Here is a 17,908-nt window from a genome sequence, read left to right as displayed (position 1 = left end):
GGCCGGGGGGCCAAGGTACATCTCAGGGGCCGAGTCAAGCATTGGGCCAAGCCAAGCCTGGTATTCCTGGACCTTTGCCTCTGCCCTGACCCACACTGTTGCAGGCAGGTGTGGAACAAGGGCTGGCATCCCACTTGCAAGTACAGTTCTGAGCAGGAAAAAAAAGAATGGGATGATGTTTCATCTGTATTGCAGTTCTTGGCATGTAATTCACTAAAGGGGAGAGGGTGCCCAGAGGCAAGCACTGTCCTGGGTTCCAGCTCTGAGCTCCGATCACCAGAACATCAGGTTTTCCAAGTTGTGGTATTGTCCCCCAGTGTATGAAAAAGTAAAAAAGCAGAAACAGGTACCAGGATGCAAGCCAGTACTACAGCGAGGCCCAGTCCCACCACTTGCTGTGCTCAGGAAATGACAGCAATGCTGTCTAGAGAGAGGAGATCAGCTGCAGGAAGTTTTTTGAACCAGGTACATAATTTCCACAGAAAGGAGTTAATACAGCTACACTTGCACAGCGCAGGGTCAGCACTGATGACGTGCATTGTCCATTCTTGGCATCAGCCTGTACTACAGTCACAGAGCAGGGTTTACCTGAAGTGGGCCCAGCCCCTAACTATCACCTCCCCCACCTTCTTTAACACAGTTTTGCTTTCTTCCTGAAGGTTCCCCCCGAGGGAAGAGGCAGAGTTAGCAGACTTAGAAGAACACTGTTGCAAAACACACAGAAAGCCTTTAACAATACATGTTAAATTTGTCTAGTTTAGGAAGTTGCTCCTAGAACTCAACTTCCTGGATGTAGGAATGAAGGTGTCAATAATTAACATTTAAGACCACGCAGTACACTCTCTGCCCACCCCCACTTTATGTCAGGACATAACCCACAGTTATGTTGCTGTTGTACATCAAAGTGAGACTAGTCAAGGTTTTCTGCTGCTGGATGACACAGTTCTAGACTTGAGTCATCTCTCTGAAGTAGTGAAGCAGTTGTTTCTGTGAAAGAGATGTCATGAATATTCAGCTGATGCAGGATAACTGCAAGTCCAGAAGAGAATGGTGGGTACTTAACGAGCGGCTCTGCTGAGAAAATACACACTTCCTAGATCAAGGGCTAAGTCCCACTGCCTCCACTACAAGTAATCCTATTGCCTTCAACAGTGAATAGTCTCAGTCAATTAAGCTCCAGCCAGAACTCACTGAACTACTTCAGTGAAGTGCTCTTCCTTTTTCATGATCTGCTTGAACAGTGCCACTAATTTTGAAGTCCTCTTACACTGGTTTGTATCATATCCTTGATGTTCAAGGCATTATTGTGCATTTTTCTCTCCAGAAGGAACAACAAACCTTGTCAGTTTTAAGAGCCTTTACTGTTCGCATCAAACCACTCCTTTCCCCTTGGCCCTCAGTCACTGCAAGTTTGGAATGATGACAACACCACGGTTGCTTTAGCCTGTGTGTCAGCTGGCAGCACTGCAGCAGCCTGCAGGTAACAGTTAATTGGAAGAAGTCGCACAAGCATGTTCTATACAAGCCATTTATTTGAAATGCCAACTATACGTAGGATAAAGTCAGTGTTACATGCTTCTCAGCAACAGTAGAAAAATAGAACCAGTGAAAACCTTTTTACAACTGTAATGGTACTCAAAAGAGAAATGTATTGTTTTACAATGCATCACACAAGACTAGAATTCAAGTTTGGAGGTACCTAAATAAAAATACTATTTTTTTTTTTTAAAAACACTATGTACAGTTGAAGCGTAAACAAGTTTTACAAAGTACTGGTTATGCAGGTTGTAGAAAAAACACTTGCATAGGACGTGAAGTCAGTTTAAGAAAGTTTTCTGAGCCTTTAGCATTGAAGGCACTTGACTTTATACCAGTAACAATACAAGGACAAGAAACAAAACCGTAATGTTGCCAAAGGCAGGGCGACCTTCTGGCGGTACAGATAATTACAGAAACCCCAAATATGGTTTTAAATTTTCTCTCTCAGCTGTTCCCTGCGTTCAGCAGAGCTCAGCACCACCTCTACCACAGAAGCATATAATTATTAGCAGAAAGAACAGTGCCTCAAACAGCGTAAGTATTCTTTCCAAAAAACCCCAACCAATTAAAAAAATAAGAAACCCCCCAAAACCCCCACCAAACCCAAACCAAAGAAACCCATAAGACAGACATTTGGGACATTCCAGGACCAAAAACCAAGGGTTACAAGTACAGGTGGCCACAGCCTTAACTTTCAAAGTGAAACTCCTCAAGAACAGGAAAAATACAAGAAACTGCCTATCAACACAGCAGTTATTAATACACAACTACAGTAACTCCGTGGAACAACAAAACATTTCAAAGGAAGAATCTGTTTTAGGAATTAAGTTCTTCATCCACATGTTAAGGAAAAGTGGAGGGGGTTAGGGAAAGGGGAATAAGAAGTTTTTGCATGTTGCTCACTAAACGAAAGTCTGAGCTCTCTCTTTAATAGAGCAAGGAGCACGAGTCTTCCTCATTCAAGAAAACTTAATGTTCATACCTCTATCCTCAAGCAAAATATAGTCAGTAATCTGTTATCTCCATCAAATTTACAGGAGGAAAAGGTGTTAATTTCCAGCCTAATCAGAAAGTGCTTCATGTAAACAATGAGCTTCTGCACCAAAGTTTCAGTAGACAGAGAAAAACATGAAGTAGCAGGTAGCACAGGTAGGTGTGTTCTGCAAGTGCGATGTAGTATGAACACTAGCTTCTGAATAATGCTTCCATGAAGAATAAAGATGGTCTTTCTCCCCTCCCTCTGCACATCCAACTTAGTAGGAAATCCTACGCTGGAGTACAAAAATCCAGTTCCAGTAATTTGACAAATCCTTCTTTTCCACTTTGAATCAGCTGCTGTTAGCTGCTATCTTCTTCCCAACTCAAAATACACAAGTGAAAACGCAGATTGTCTACATGGCCTGATTGTCTTTGTGGCCTCAGAAGGACTTGTCTTTTATCTTGCACCTACTTTTAAACACTTTATGCTTTTTAATACTGCTCAGCTTCTGAGACTTCAGAAGCAGTTTTGTATTCTAAAATGCAGACATGTCCCCTCCAGAGGCATTTCTCACTAGCTTATTCCAAAGCCAAAGCATTTAATGATTTCCCTCAAGCCATAACCTCAAAACTTCTCAGTCTTCATCAGCCACGTCCCCACAAATTTCAAGCTTAAAAGTTACATCTGTAGATTTCAGCCCCATCTCTGTCCAGGCACACAGTGCCACATCAAACTGTGGTAACTAAAATAGTTTTCTCAAAGTACATCTATCGATTTAAGGTAAAAATAAATTCTTCAGAATACTAAGTCTTCTGAAGACAGCTATCACTTTTTAGTAACTAAGCTACCAACATACATATGATGCAACTGCAGGGAGTTCCAGGGTTTCTGTGTGTGATGAAAGTTAATGTTTCTAGCGCTGGTGAGCATGAGACCCGAGTGTCTGGTTAGAGCTATGCAGTCAGACAGCACTGTGCCCAAATCTTCAGAGGAAACCCAGTGAACCTCAGTCCTTAACCAGCAGCAGCACCGTCCCCCCACTGACACCTCCTTGCATTTAACAATGTTCTACACTGCAGTCCCATGGAAATACTACATATTGGTGATGAGGCCAGGACCACCAATTGTCTTGACTGTGGTCAAAAAAACTAGATTAAAAAGGCTGACAGAGGAAAAAAAACGCAAACACCTCCCCTCACCCACAAGACATATCACCTGCACAGTTTAGCTAAGTTTCTCCTCCAATCCTACACCATGCCTTCCATGGCTGCATCTCAAAAGGAATGTCTGCAGAGCTTTCACAGAAGCAGAAGGCCTATAGATGTGTATGCAGGAGACATGAGGATTTATTGGTTCAAACACCTATATCTTCATTTATGCAGAAGCTATTTGGTAGTTTGGAAATGCAGTATTCAATATATTTCAATAACATTGTGGTGGTGTTACCAGGCCTGGCATACTTTAACGAAGCAGGTTAGGTAAGAATCTGCCATCAACTAAAAGTAAAGTTGCAGCAAGATACCTGTTTAAATAGTATTAAGCATTTTGAACTGCAGGAAACAACTCACCCTAACCTTAAAGTAGTCCTTAGGTCACACTTGGGACTAAAGTTTTCTACTACAGGGAGATTCTTCATTACAGAAACTGCATTTAAAAAACCCAAACAGGCCTTTACCAGTAATGACTATACTGCAGTAGCATCAGATCCCTATCCTAAATACAATGAATCTGTGGTAAAAACTGCATGGTAAGTATGAAGGATGCACTTATAACCATTATACCCGGTGCACTGCTCAACCCCAACCCAGAGGCAGGGAGGCAGCCCAGATCACTATCATTCCCTCTTCTTATCATGTTAATAGATGAATCTCATTTCTGCTTTTTTAAAGCACAAAGTCAGAAAATGGAAGTGTAATGTAAGAGTGCTAAAGCTTTGCACATTTCATGATGCTAGAGCAGTTACTCTTCACTTTGACTTTGTTCACAGAACAGCTGCAATTATGAAGTCAGCAACACTTCAGATCAGGTAAGGAACACTGAATGACGTCACTAAGAGTGAAGCCCTTTTTTAATCATAGGCAGGAGAAAGCAAGGCAATGAGCCGTCACCTCGGCACCTCTGTTGGCGAGGGAACCCTCAAGTGGAGGGTTACCATTCAGGCAACAGCGAAGATACTATGCCTTGTCTTCCCGACACTCCAGGATTTAGCACAAATCCTCAACTCCGGTCTTCACTTACCCCCACATATGGGTAGCTGGAAGAACAAGTTATTACTATCATTTTTACAGTATTTTTAGATTTATTTCTGCATGGGCAAATGAACAATTCTAGTCTGTCTAATGTGCTTCTGGGTGATCATGGAGTTCTCCGTGGTCACAGCTGAACCAGAAAGCAAAACAGAATCAGACTGTCAGATCCCAGTGAATTTCACTGGAATTTGGACTCCTAAATATCCCCCAGACTCTTAAAAACCCAAAAATAATTCTTGAAGTGGGCTTGCTATATAAGGATAAGACCAGCTGCCAGAACTTTCAAACAAAACATTAGACTGGATTCTTACCATAGTTGTAAAAATCAGGAAGATTTCAGATCTAAACAAACAAAAAACTCTAACTCAAAATGCAGTATTTTGATGTGCTGTTCTTTGGAATTCCTATAATTAAAAAATAAACACATTATAACTATCTCATAAGAAAATACATTTCATAATGTGCAACCCAATGCACATAAGGAATTGGCAGGTGAAAGGGAAAATGCAAAAGTATGAAAATACAGTCCTTTAAATGTGACAATAAAGTTTAACATATTAGTACAAAACTAATACACTAAAATAGATGTACAGGTGCAAAAGGCTACCAGGTTGTAGAAAAAAGGTACCAGCTTTTTTTTTTAAAAGGCTTAATTAAATTTGCTCCAAAAAAATTTCCCACAAAATAAAACCAGAAGCAGCATTAAAAACAAACTGATAACATGCTGTCTCTAATAAAGCAATGTATGTACAAAAGAAGTGAGCAAAGCTGAATTTATATCTGCTGGCATGAATGAATTTGTCTGACAGAAGTCAGGCCAAAAGTTGCAGAGAATGGGATGCTTACAACTCTTAGGCACAGAGAAATAGTGGAGGTTGCTTTCATAGGGCAGATTTTTTATACAGGAAGTCTGGTTTGCTTGGAGACCTCCTTCCTCTGCTTACTGCATCTTCCCTTTCCAAATCTGCGTTTCTCTGTGCTCCGTGTTCCAATGGCTCATCATCTGCCAGTCTCCTACTGGGTCTCTCCTCTTGCATTTCAGAGGTGTATGCAGAGAGCGAAGGTCTGTTGGAGGTCAGCCCATAGGTTAAATCAGTTTCCATTTTTGTTCTTCCCCTGATGTGAACTGGGCCATTACCACCATTTTCCTGGGTAGCCAATGCCAAATCCAGTCGCTGGGGAGGTTGTTCTAAGACATCGAGGTGTATTGGCTCATTCTTTTGTCTGTGTTGATGCCCATCTTGGGAGAGCAGGAATTCCCTCCTAGAATCCTCTTGCTTTTTAGGAGATATCTGGGAGGGTATATAGGCTGACTTTAAGCCACTTGGTGATGCCTTATTGTGGCTATACAAATCTGGGCCAAAATACACGCCTTGTGAAGGCGAAGGACTGTGCCTGTTGGGTGCTGGAGTAGAGGGTCTGCATGCAGCAGCATTAGAGAAGTCATAGAAGTCAGGATATTCCTGCTGATTTTCTCGAGCATCTATTTTTTGCTCTATTGCATGTTTCTTCCGAGAAGTGGGCATGTGTCTGTTCTGAATACATGAAATGTGCTGGGGTGGACCGGGCCCTACCTCTGTAACCGTCTGGCTTAATTCTGTGTCAACTGTGAGCTCTGGTAATCTTCTGTCTTTTAAAGACATTGCTGACACACCCATTGCGATATCTGGCATCAGTTCATTTAGCAAGGGCTGAGTACACTGGAAAAGAAAAGAAATTGGTCCATGGAAACAAAGCAAAAGCTAAAACACAAACTGTATTTAGGACAGTTTCTGTAATTCAAAACGGCATTTTCCTAATCCACCTTTGCCTAGACCAACCTCAGCCTGCAAGTTTCCTACACTGTTTAAAGAACACATGTATACTCCAACCTTCACCTTCCTGCTAGCTTAAGGCAACTTCTTTCCTTCATGAAGCTGTTGTGCCACAATAGTAGTTCATTCTTAAACACATCTTGTCTTGAATATGAAGTAAATGACAATGTACTGTTAAACTCTCAGAAGGTAAGCCTGCTCTATGCCACTTGCGATTATCAAACTAAACAAGGTACTCAGTGTAGAAGTTAATGTTTTTTTACAACACAGAGTTCCAGCGCAGGGAAGCCACAAAACATGTATTTCATCACTACAGATGCAACCCTTTTGCTTGCATTTCATATTTTAAAGTTAACTGCAGGCACATGTGTGTGTATGCATGACAGCCTCAGGGCTTGTGGGGGAGCATCAGTTCAGTGCTGACTAGATCCACAAAGTGCATGGAAGTTATTGCATGGCATTCTTCTCACCTACACCTATAAACAAGCCTGCAACAAGACAAGCGTATTACAGCCTTCCAGACAGAAGTTAAAATTTCTACTCAAATTTATCATTCTTAATGAAAGCAATTTTAGTAATCATTGATTACTAATAACTCACAAATTACAGAAAGAATACAGAACAGAAATATCACCTATATTAAGTCTATGCTTCTCCTTGCATTTTTTATAGAAACATTCTAGCAGAAACATTTCTAATGTGAAAAAGATCACTATATGGTTTCCTTAGTGAAGTCAGTATTGATCAACAGAAATATGTGCCGCAAAACCCACCCTCGAACAAATAAGGGCAAACCATTCTAATTTAAATATTTTAACTTAAATTATAATAAGGAGTGCAATATATTTAGGACAATTGCTAAAGGAAAAAAACAAAAATCTGTATTTCCATTCGGAACTCCGGATCAAATCTGCACTTGAAGAGGTTTTCATTATGACGTAACTGTGCACTGAAACAGTTTTTTCACTGCAGAAATAAATTACCAAATTCTTTATTTAGCATTTCATGTACTTCTAAAGCTATGTCTTTGTCCAGTATGTTATAGTTCATTGTTTTCATTGCATCATACTGTAGTTCAGCAACTAAATGTAATGAACCCCTTTGTATTTGCGATTACCAATTCCTGCTTGCTTATTCAATTTTAAATCTTTTTCACAGCTGTTAAGGCCTTCACATTCTCCACAGGCTCCCTTTATACACACCTGTTTAGTTCAGGACTACTTACCTGTGAATAGCCAAAATATCATCACTGTTTCTACCCGTGAATTACAGCATGCAGTTCACTACTGAAGTTGACTTATGCTGCGTTGTAATATAGAACAAACTGCATTTCAGAAGATTTGTGAGTCCCCCTTGCCCCTCCAAAATGCTCCTGCCCCCGGAACGTTCATTCTCCCAGGGATTAGGGCATGTCTTTGGGATGCAGAATGCTGACAGCCAGTTTGGTAGAAAATTCTTCCCCTAACCAACAAAGATGCTCTTTTATTTAACAAAGCCAAGTTACTTCAGCATAAGAATTCTCTCCAGCTCCTCTCTATAAACTACTTTGAGTGGCAAGAGATAGGGAGGAGAAATCATAATACTTACTACTTGCTTCTCAGCTGCCATCACTGCTGCTGCCGCAGCCACTGTTTGTCTCCCCAGACCTGTGGTGTTAGTGCAATCAGGAGGTGCTGCTTTAACACTGGGCAAGTAGACAGGTGGTGCAGCTTTGGGAGCAGTTCGGGAATGGAATAGTGAGTGATTGCACGGGTAAGAAAAGGAACGGGAGGGATGTTGACTTGGCACCCTTTGTTTCCAGCCCACTTTGAACTGGTTATGAATAGGAGTTGCTGGTGGGTGGTATGGAGGTGGAGGAGGGGGCAATGGTGGATGGAAGGCCACAAAAGAGTCCAGTTCTGTAAACATGGTTTCTGCAGTGGGAGTGCTGTTAACACGACATCGTCCAGACTGTCTCATTGTCAGGAGTGGGCTTTCGTCCCCAAATCGCTCATCAGGAAAGAATTTGTGAGGATTCTGCAAAGGAAAAAACTTAACATGTAACAAAACAAAGTAGGAAGTCATCTAGAAAGATCTCCTAAACTAACACACATTGGAACTAGAAATCTGCTAGTATAGTAACAGGCTAGTTGTGCCACTTAAAACCTTACCAACACTCAAGATGATTATGGCTACAACAGAAAAAAGATTTTTTTTTTTTTAAAAACAGACAAGAAGCATCAGATTCATTGTGTGAATAAGTTGACCAACAAATGCATTTGCTTTAACAGCAATGTACAAACAGAATTGGGATTTCCAATTTCCCAGTCCTGATATGTACTATGCAGATCTATTGTATTAGTTAAGACTTCCTCTCCTCTCTGATTCAAGAATAAATCATAATCTAGATTTCTAGTTATGGTTTGACTGTTCTCATCAACCGCCTCTTCAGCAGATTTTTTTTGTCCCCAAAATTGGTGGCAGTAAAGAGCACTCTGAATGGCAACAACTTGAGAAAAACATTTATACATTGCACTTACACATTTATAAAATCACATACATCAAATACAACAGTCTCACTGTAATTTGCACCTGGACAGTTCTAAAGTTATGCAGAGATTTCAAAGCATTTTTGCACCTGCACGTACACCACAAAGTAGTTCTTTTATTGCAGATTACACATTCAAGTCAATTCATAAGCAGAACAGAATCAAAGCATTTGTCTTACACAGCAGTTTTTCATACCTGCAAAAGTTCAGCAGCAGCATCAGAAAGTCCAAATTCCCGCAGCACACGAATCTGAATCTCATAACTGACTGTGGCACCTTCTCCACAATTAAGAGCATACGCTCTTTGCACCTGCTCAGTATGACGCAGCTCCTGCAGCCGTTTGATCATCTCTTTTACAATGAGAAGATTGGGAACTGGCGGGATAATAGAGAACAAAACGGGGATAATAGAGATTACTTTTTGAACTGTGAGACAACAAGTTTGATTGCAATGATTAGATTTAATTCTGAAGGAAAAATCTAACATCAGGCTGACTTGGCTTTTTTTTTTCTTTTTCTTTAAAGAAGCATTCTACCAAGAACAGTTTGACTTAACACATGTTACTTGGAGCATCATTAAGCCACATGGGATAACACACATCATACAAATGATAAAGCCATATACCATTTTTCCAGCTTCTGCTAGAATGAGCTAAATACAGCCTTCTTGGTAAACCCTTTATGATGCAGGAATTTCATGATTTGAGGTGGGAGCAGGATATCTTAAATAACAACTGAATGTTCCCTCATGAATTCTACAGGCCAAGAATTCATTGATTTTTTTGGCATATGCTTCATACTTCTCGTGGAATTCTATAATCACAAGACCATAATACCAGTATGTAACTACAGAAAAAGCATTCTAAAAAAGTTAAAGAAACTGTAAGCCAACATAAACTTGTTAAAATTATGTTGTTTTATGCAGTCATATTGAAATAATAATAAAAGAAACCTTTCCAAAAAGAAATTATGTATAATTTGGGGTATTCATTCTGTTGCAAAACTTCCTCATGTCACTTCTTGCTGCTGTTTGATGATGAATGATATTTCTCTGTGGTCTTTCTGTTCTCAGGAAAATGCGCATATCATAAGAGAAGACAAATCCAGATTTCTGAATACATAAGTCCTGGCATCTGATCCTTTACCAGCTTTACAAGCATTATATATTGCCATGACCAGATGTCCGTAACAAAAGCTCATAAAAATTAAATGGATCAGACAGCAAGAACAGTGTGAAAAGACATTCACATTACAGAGAAGGAGAAAACCCAACACTGTGCAACTACAACTGGTCCCAATTTCACAAAGTTTACATTGGTACATGAAGGGTAAGCGTAAGTAGTGCAAAATATTCCCTCCCCCACCCCAGTCTTCAAGTCTTGGAAATAAGTCCTCCATGCTACCCTCATGTGGCAGTACACTGTGGCCTCTGTAACACCTCCACACACTCCAATTGTTCTGAAAAATCCTGGTTTAGCAGCCAGATGTTTAGCTACAACCAGCATTTTGCCAACACTGAAAAAACCAGGATTTAGAGACGTTTGAAGCAGTTCTCCAAACTAGTAGGCATAAAAATGATCTAAGTTTTTAATTAAAAAGTGCTATCTTCTGAAACCCAGGTCTGTTTCAGTTTTTTACTATTATTCATGTGAAACACATGGAAGAGAGATTACATATATAAAAAAAATACAATTCTCTCAAGTCAGTTGCAGGATTTCTAATTCAAACTGAAACTGGAAAATACCTAAGGAAATCCAATTACCTGCTGAACCTAGCCTCAAAGTAGAACAGACTTCAGCAGAGGTTGAGCTCTGAATACTGTTGCAAGAAGGGCACTAAAACATGATGCCAATAGCATTTATGCAAATATAGTCCATGGGCAGTGGGCACAAGAAAGATGCAAGCGACAGATGGAGAATACCTAAGCTGTAAAGAACCTCCTGTTCTAAGAGCCCAGCCTAAGGGGCACGGAGGCAATGTTGCCTAGCTCTCCCTCTGGCAGTTCCTGTGCCCCATCTATGCTTTGGGATGGATTCCTGTACAAGTTACAGGTTGGCACAGGCCTGAATCTCCTCAAATTAATTAGGCTCCATCTACCCTTCCTAGCACAAGACATTGGCAGAAAAATCAGTTCTTTTGCTTAATTACAGAACTAAGCAAAGCAGGCAGTTACCAGGACAATACCTGTGTTCCAACTACTGGCCAGGCTCAGAGCTCATATCCATCCTCAAATCAAAGGGCTGGCAATAATTCCTACATATTAAATTATACAGCATCAAGCTGTAGTGGAGTTTCAGATTGGTCAAGATGTCTCATGTTTGCCAACAGAGCCAGAGTTTTTCAAAACACAAGAACTTTTGCAAAACATAGGAGACCTCTGAGAACCTGTTTCCTTTCTCAACTACTTTGGAAACTAAGATCAAGCAAAGTGTTATCAAAGTCACATCTTATGATGAAATACTTTACATTCAATTCATAGTGAGTATATTTATGTTTTTCTGTAGAGGGGCAAAAGGTCTGAGTACTGTAATGTACTGTTGAGATGGCACAGCTGCAAGTTTCTAAACAAACAGTTAGAACCTTTATCAAATTACAGAAAATTTCAGAAGCTCCTTTTAGGCTTTATCAAGTCTCTTCCCAAATCACAAGAAACAGATCAAAACCATTCCACAAACCTAGAAAACTTACTGCAGTGTTTAACTAAACAGGGTTTCAAATCTTCCTAACACCTCAACTTAAATTCTCTTGCAGCAATTTAAACCTATTATTTTTGTCCCAGCTCCAGCATCTCTAAGAATAGTTTATCTACTTCCTTTCAACATAGTTGACTGAAGGGAGACATAATTGATATACAAAATGCTTATAAAATGGGGAATGGGGAGTGGTGGAGGGAGGAAGATGACTTTTCTTGGTGGCATGTCATCCTTATTGCTTTCTACAGACTCCCAAACTGATCCATATCTACTGAAACGTGATACTTTGATCTAAAAATGGATGCCAAAAGTTTATGCAAGTTTAATGAAAGACTGCATAAGCTCATGGATTAAAAAATGCATTTAAAATTACTAACTACACAGAAACACCATCCACCATAGGACATCTCCAAGCTGCAAATGGTTGAAGAGCACACAGAATTTTACAGGGAATTATTTTATGCTTTTTATGCTACACTTTCATTATGCATTCACTACTGGTGACTGCTGGAATAAGGATACCAGACAAGACAGACAAATCCTTGACCTGACCCAGTATGGACATTTAAAAGGCTAAACACAATGGTCTATCTGAGACCAAATTACTTCACATGTCTTGCAGCACATTTGTTTCTGTATTTTAGCATGACGGTTGTTCTTTATGGAACTGTATAATGTTGACTTTCAGGCTTTTCTCCACAGAGCTTCCCTCAGCCTTCCTGTATGCACACAGATGGTCACACCTACATAAGCACAATGCTTCCCACTTTCTTCACTGAATTGAAATTTAATCTTGGTCATTTAGCTATCTAATCCTGCCTTCCAAAACATCCACTGACCCTCCCAACTTGTCATCAGCTCCAAGTTTTGCCAGTGTATTCTCTATGCACACTGAGAGTTAATCGGATGAGGGAAAGGTGAGAAGACCTAGACACTTTGGGAATCCCACCAGATATTCTTTCAGTTTGACACCAAGAGATCAAATGCATAAATGACAAAATATATTCCAGTAGCTTTCTGACTATATTTCCCTGGCTTGCCCATGGGAATGTCACCCCAAATATCCTGAAGTCAAGAGAGGCCGTATCTACTTCACCTATAAAAACTTACTCTGCCACACATGGAATGAAGTTGATTTGACTTCAAAGCTAAAGTGGATTTCGTAAACTGAAAAAAAAAGTGCATTTTGAGTGCCTACTTCCAATATTTTTCTGGCAAACTGAGTTAAGCTGACTGCCCTACAAGTTATGCTCCCCTGCTTTTTGTTTTTAAAAGAAATCAGTATTTTGCCATTTTCCAGCCTTCTGGATCTTACCCATCTTGGACAACTGGTTGTAGAAAACGGAGAACCACTCTAAGAACAGAGGGTCAGACTCCAGCAAGTGTTCTACAGTAAGCTTAACCAGCCCAAGGTTTTTCAAATCCCTCAGCTGAAGCAGGTTAAAATACTACCCCCTCCAGTAGCTTATTTTCCTAACTACTTACTCCGCCATCCAAAAATAATTAAATGTCTTCAGAGTAGACCAAAGCAAAAGGGACTACTGCTGAGTGGGAAGAAGCCCAAATGGTGCAGTACTACTCTCCGAGGAAACCATAATATCCAGTAACTCACATTCACTCTTCCCGGCCCCAAGTCCCCATCCACTCACACGAAAGCAATCAGCATTGCAAGTGATCTAGCAGCCTTACCTGGGATCTCATTGGCTATAACTGAAGGAGGACTGGACTGGTTAGTGCTAACTTGCTGGTGGGTAATCATATGACAGCACTGCGGCACCGCGTTGTTTACCATGTAAAGGGTGTCGGGCACATTGGACATTCGGACCATCCGCAAACGAACAAGATCGGTTTGTTCCACCATCATCTCATCCAGCACTGACTGCAACGACAGCCATTAGAGCCCTCATGAAGGCGCTGCAAACACATACCCACCCGGACCTGCTGCAAACGCAGTCCCAAGGCCACAAGTCTAGTGATGTCTAAACTGTAACTTTTCCAGGTCCCAAACAGTATTTGGCTTTTCCACAGCATTTTCTATTCCATTTTCCAGTCACGATCAGAGTTGAGTTTCAGAGCTAAGAGCAGGCAGGTGAATAAAGTTTGGGAAGGTTGCTTTGTTTATTTGGTACCTGTCAGATTAGAAGTAACCTTCTCAAGGCCAGACCCTCAGGACTTTGTCTCAGACAATTACTGCCTATAGGCCTCAACTCTCTGTGCCACTGAGCAGAAGGAGCTAGTGTGAAAATGAAATGTTTTTCCTTCAGATGTCTTAAAGAACAGAAAGGGATTTATGCATACCCTTTTAAGATTCTCATTTAATATTAAATGGATTTATTTCAAAAAATGGGAGGCTAACAGGGGACCCAAAAAAACAATTAAAAAAATCAGAAATCACAAAAATTCCGCAATTTTTGCATTTCACAATAATTAAACTATGAATAGGAGTATAGTTACCAGATAATAAGTATGAGAGTCCTACCTCTAATGTTAAACAGCTAATGATGCATTTAAAAATATTAACAACATAATATGAAACCAATAGAAACAAGTAGGATTCCTGATGGGGGGTGGGGTGGGGGGTGGAATGTAGAATACACTTTTTACTTTAAGATTACTACTAAAGCACTCCCATACTGTATACCTGAAAACTAAAAGAGTCAAAGCGTTTATCACATGTTCTTTAAGACATTTTTGTTAGTTTTAACAATCCAAGATACAAAGATAAAATTTTAACTGGCTAGTCTTCCTTTGCTGCTTTAGTGCCACCTGGTGCTTTCTAACCTTTGTGCCCAAAATGCAAAGTACTTTTATTTCTCCCCTCCCTTGAAGTTGTCAGCAACAACTCACACCCTTAGAAAATATTTTAGTTCTTAGGCACAGGGCAAAGGCTCTGAATTCACCAGAGTAGTGGTCAGAGTTTGCAGGCAATGTGGATGTGCACAGCTTTACCTAATCCTCTTGTTCTGCAGTCTTAAGTCAGAGCTGCCTCAAGTGGTGGCATTAGTTAGTGACCTACAAGGCTCCCATTCTGTCAAACAGAATATGGCATATTTCTGTCCCACACAGAGCCATCTCTCCACTCTGTCACCAAACATCACCATCAGAGATGCTACAAGATCTTCACTTTGACAGTCCTCATGCAAGATATTAAATAGGGAAGCTACTGCCTGAGCAGGACACAAAGGACTTCAGTCAAATTGGACACAAGATATTTATTCCATTTTGCGGAGGATCAAAAGAATTTTGGATATGTTCTGATTCAAACAAGATGATGAAATATCAGAGTCCTCTGCCGAGTGGAATAGTAGTTCTCCACCCAGCTCTGGTGGGAGCTGGGGAGCCTGAAAGACCTGGCACCAAGGTTGCTGACTAGCTGCAGACTGGGACTCTCAGGCTCTCACCTTGCCATCCGCCTGCCAGGAGGGCTGCCGAGGAGCTGGGCCGGCAAACTGGCTGGAAACCAGGGAGGTTTCCCTCAGAACGCTGCTTTGTTTCCGGTGGAATTTCATCAAGATCTGTCTCGCAAACATTTCAATTTCGACAAAAAAAAATTTTGTTGAAATTTTTCTGACCAGTTCTAGAGACTTGAGCCTGATGATCAATCTTGTAAGTCTTGTTAAATTGAAAATGTTAGTATTTTAGGCCAGTACATGCAAAGAGAGACAAAACACACCAAAATCTTTCCCTGTTTACAGAACCCCCTGATGAATCCAATTTAACAACAGCCAAGTGTTGTTAATGATTATTACCTTAGCCTCCTCCACGTACGGCGAGAACAGTCTTGGCCGTACATATATTCCAGCATTTTTTTGCCGCAGCCAGGCATTTGACTTTCCACCTTCTGATGTTGGTAGCATGTCTGAAGGAGGAGTGCTAATCAGGCCTCTCTTCATCTTTAAGAATCAAGAAAGAGTTTTATGGTTTTTTTTAACATAAATATGGGAAAAACTTGCAAGAAATGCATTTTCTTACACTGAATCCTTACACACCTCATTTTTTACCTTTCTGATAGATTTAAAGAACAGAAAATTTAACCAGAAAAAGGGTTATACACGTATTACTCTGAGCTATAACATTTTAGGAGTTAATCCTTAAAAACCACAAAACCCCCATCCAAACCCAGCCAAACAAAAAACACCTGAACTTTGTAGAATCTGAAGTACAAAGAACCCAGAAATAGAATTTGTATGAGACTACTGACTTACTGCATCACTCAGTACTTCACTATTCATGGGTAAGATGTGCTCAATGCGGACAAAAGGTAAAAGTGGAGACAGGATCTCTCTCAACTCCTCAATGTCAAGATCTCTCCTCTTCACACCTCTTTTGTTCACACTGTGAGCAGTACCACTGAGTAAATTAGGCTCTGTGAGAAGGAACAAGAAATACCAAGTTTACATTGAAAAGTTTAAATAGGAAAGTGGGAGTTACAGGGCCAATAGGAAGTTATAGAAAAGGAAAGAAAATTCTAATTTTAAATCAACAGTGCTTATCAGCATTGTTCCACAAAACTATTTCATGCCTTAAAATCTGATATGAAGCATCCATAGAGACAGGTTCAGTTTATACGAGCATGGGTCATTTGCACAGCTGCCAGTTTCAAAGTGTAAGCCAGAGAGAAAACACAAAAATAGTGTTTGGGGTAAATGTTTATAAAGCTCTACCAAGAGCTATGCTATGAAAACATTTGTACCTCCCTGCTAGCAGTTCCCCCAAGGACTGTCTCCTGCAGCTCCTCTCCTTTCCCCCAGCAGTTTTCAGAGACTTATTTTCTACAAATGAAGGCCTTAAGAGTCTACTGGGATAAATTAAGGTGAGTTACACAAGGCACCTAGAATAGTAACAACTGTGTCAAGCCCACTCAAATTGCTCTCCTGGTCAAAGGATATCCATCTGTGACAAGAGTGGGTATCTTCCTAGAGATTGCAACATGGCAACATATGACACACTCAGGTCATTCTCCCTCCCCAGTTAACTACCTTCACCTGTATTTTAGGTGCCCAACCTGAATTTGACTAGCTTCACTCTTGGAGGAAACCTGTCAAACACACCCATCCTCCCTGCAGTACAGGCAGCTCAAGTTTTGACCACAGCCCATTACAATTTCTAATGCTTTCTGGTATTTGACTGACACCGCCACGTATTCAGAGCTGCAAAATCAGGAGCGTCACTGAGGAATTTAGACCAAATTACTAGACTAAATTTGGCCCTAATCTGACAGAACTTGGCATATTTCTTACTTCTGCTTTTGCTTATCGCATTATCTGATGATTCCAGGAAAGAGAAATGAGCCGTTTACTTAAAGAACGCCACAGACCAGGAAGCTGCGAAATTACTCCAAATTAACAGCTTCTCCCCCAGTCCAGGTCTGTTACTGTTGAACTGGCTGCATTATGTTCCAATGTACCTCAAGACAAACACTTAGAAAATCTTGTTTTGAAAATACAAGGTTAATACTTATTCAGGTCACTAAAAGCACTATTTTAACTGACTTTTTGTTGCATTTCATACAATATGTCCATGATGAAGTGGTTGTATCACAAGCAGTAACAGTGGATTTCAAGAACATGGCCAGCCCTCCAAAGACAGTAGCCACACCAGCACTGCTCTGTTCACACAGATGGGTTCTTCCCCTTCTGTTCCTCTTGTACTATCTGACTGACAGGTTGTGGTGGGGATGAACTACAAGCTACTTGCATTTGTTATTTGGGGAGTATATATTTAACATACTTCCCACATCCAACACATGTGAGATTGCCCTCGAAGTTACCACTGTGGCAATAATATGCATCTGAGCTAATAAAAATGCATTTACATCTACTTTAGGAAAAACACTGATGCCACTTGATGGCCTGTTTCTCACTACCACAGATTTCTGTGGGAGAAATGTACTCAAACTGAAGTGAAAGGTTGACACAGTACACTAAGAATAAGACTACTGCAAGAAGCCTGCATGAGTACAGAAAAAGTAAAAGATACTGCAGGGTTTTTTTTAATTGATGAATTAGTTACAAGAAAAATAATTCTGAGATAACAAGAAAACAACCAGACTTAAAAATCAGACAATCGTAGAGGTTAAAGGACCTCTAGAAGTTTGGTCTGGTCA

The 17,908-nt window shown here is 40.4% G+C and overlaps 1 protein-coding gene across 2 annotated transcripts in view; it reads right to left on the bottom strand.

Annotated features, from left to right (window-relative positions):
* Positions 1-1,514: 1,514 nt before the first annotated feature.
* The window catches only part of BTBD7 (BTB domain containing 7), a 60,378-nt gene continuing 43,984 nt past the window's right edge, over positions 1,515-17,908 (bottom strand). Inside the window, exons 6-12 of one of the 2 annotated variants that reach the window (XM_075029923.1) lie at positions 16,008-16,168; positions 15,552-15,695; positions 15,204-15,317; positions 13,492-13,681; positions 9,306-9,484; positions 8,169-8,597; positions 1,515-6,467 (exon numbers count right to left, since the gene is read on the bottom strand). In XM_075029923.1, the coding sequence (XP_074886024.1) occupies positions 5,649-6,467; positions 8,169-8,597; positions 9,306-9,484; positions 13,492-13,681; positions 15,204-15,317; positions 15,552-15,695; positions 16,008-16,168 (2,036 nt within the window). In that variant the 3' untranslated portion in view covers positions 1,515-5,648. The remainder of the gene's footprint in view (positions 6,468-8,168; positions 8,598-9,305; positions 9,485-13,491; positions 13,682-15,203; positions 15,318-15,551; positions 15,696-16,007; positions 16,169-17,908) is intronic. The other variant, XM_075029924.1, reaches the window with a different exon arrangement.

This window comes from Buteo buteo, chromosome 6 (assembly GCF_964188355.1).
Source record: "Buteo buteo chromosome 6, bButBut1.hap1.1, whole genome shotgun sequence".
Taxonomy (NCBI): Eukaryota; Metazoa; Chordata; class Aves; order Accipitriformes; family Accipitridae; genus Buteo; species Buteo buteo.
The sequence above is the reverse complement of the archived record's forward strand: the minus strand, read 5'-3'. Positions and strand labels throughout refer to the sequence as shown.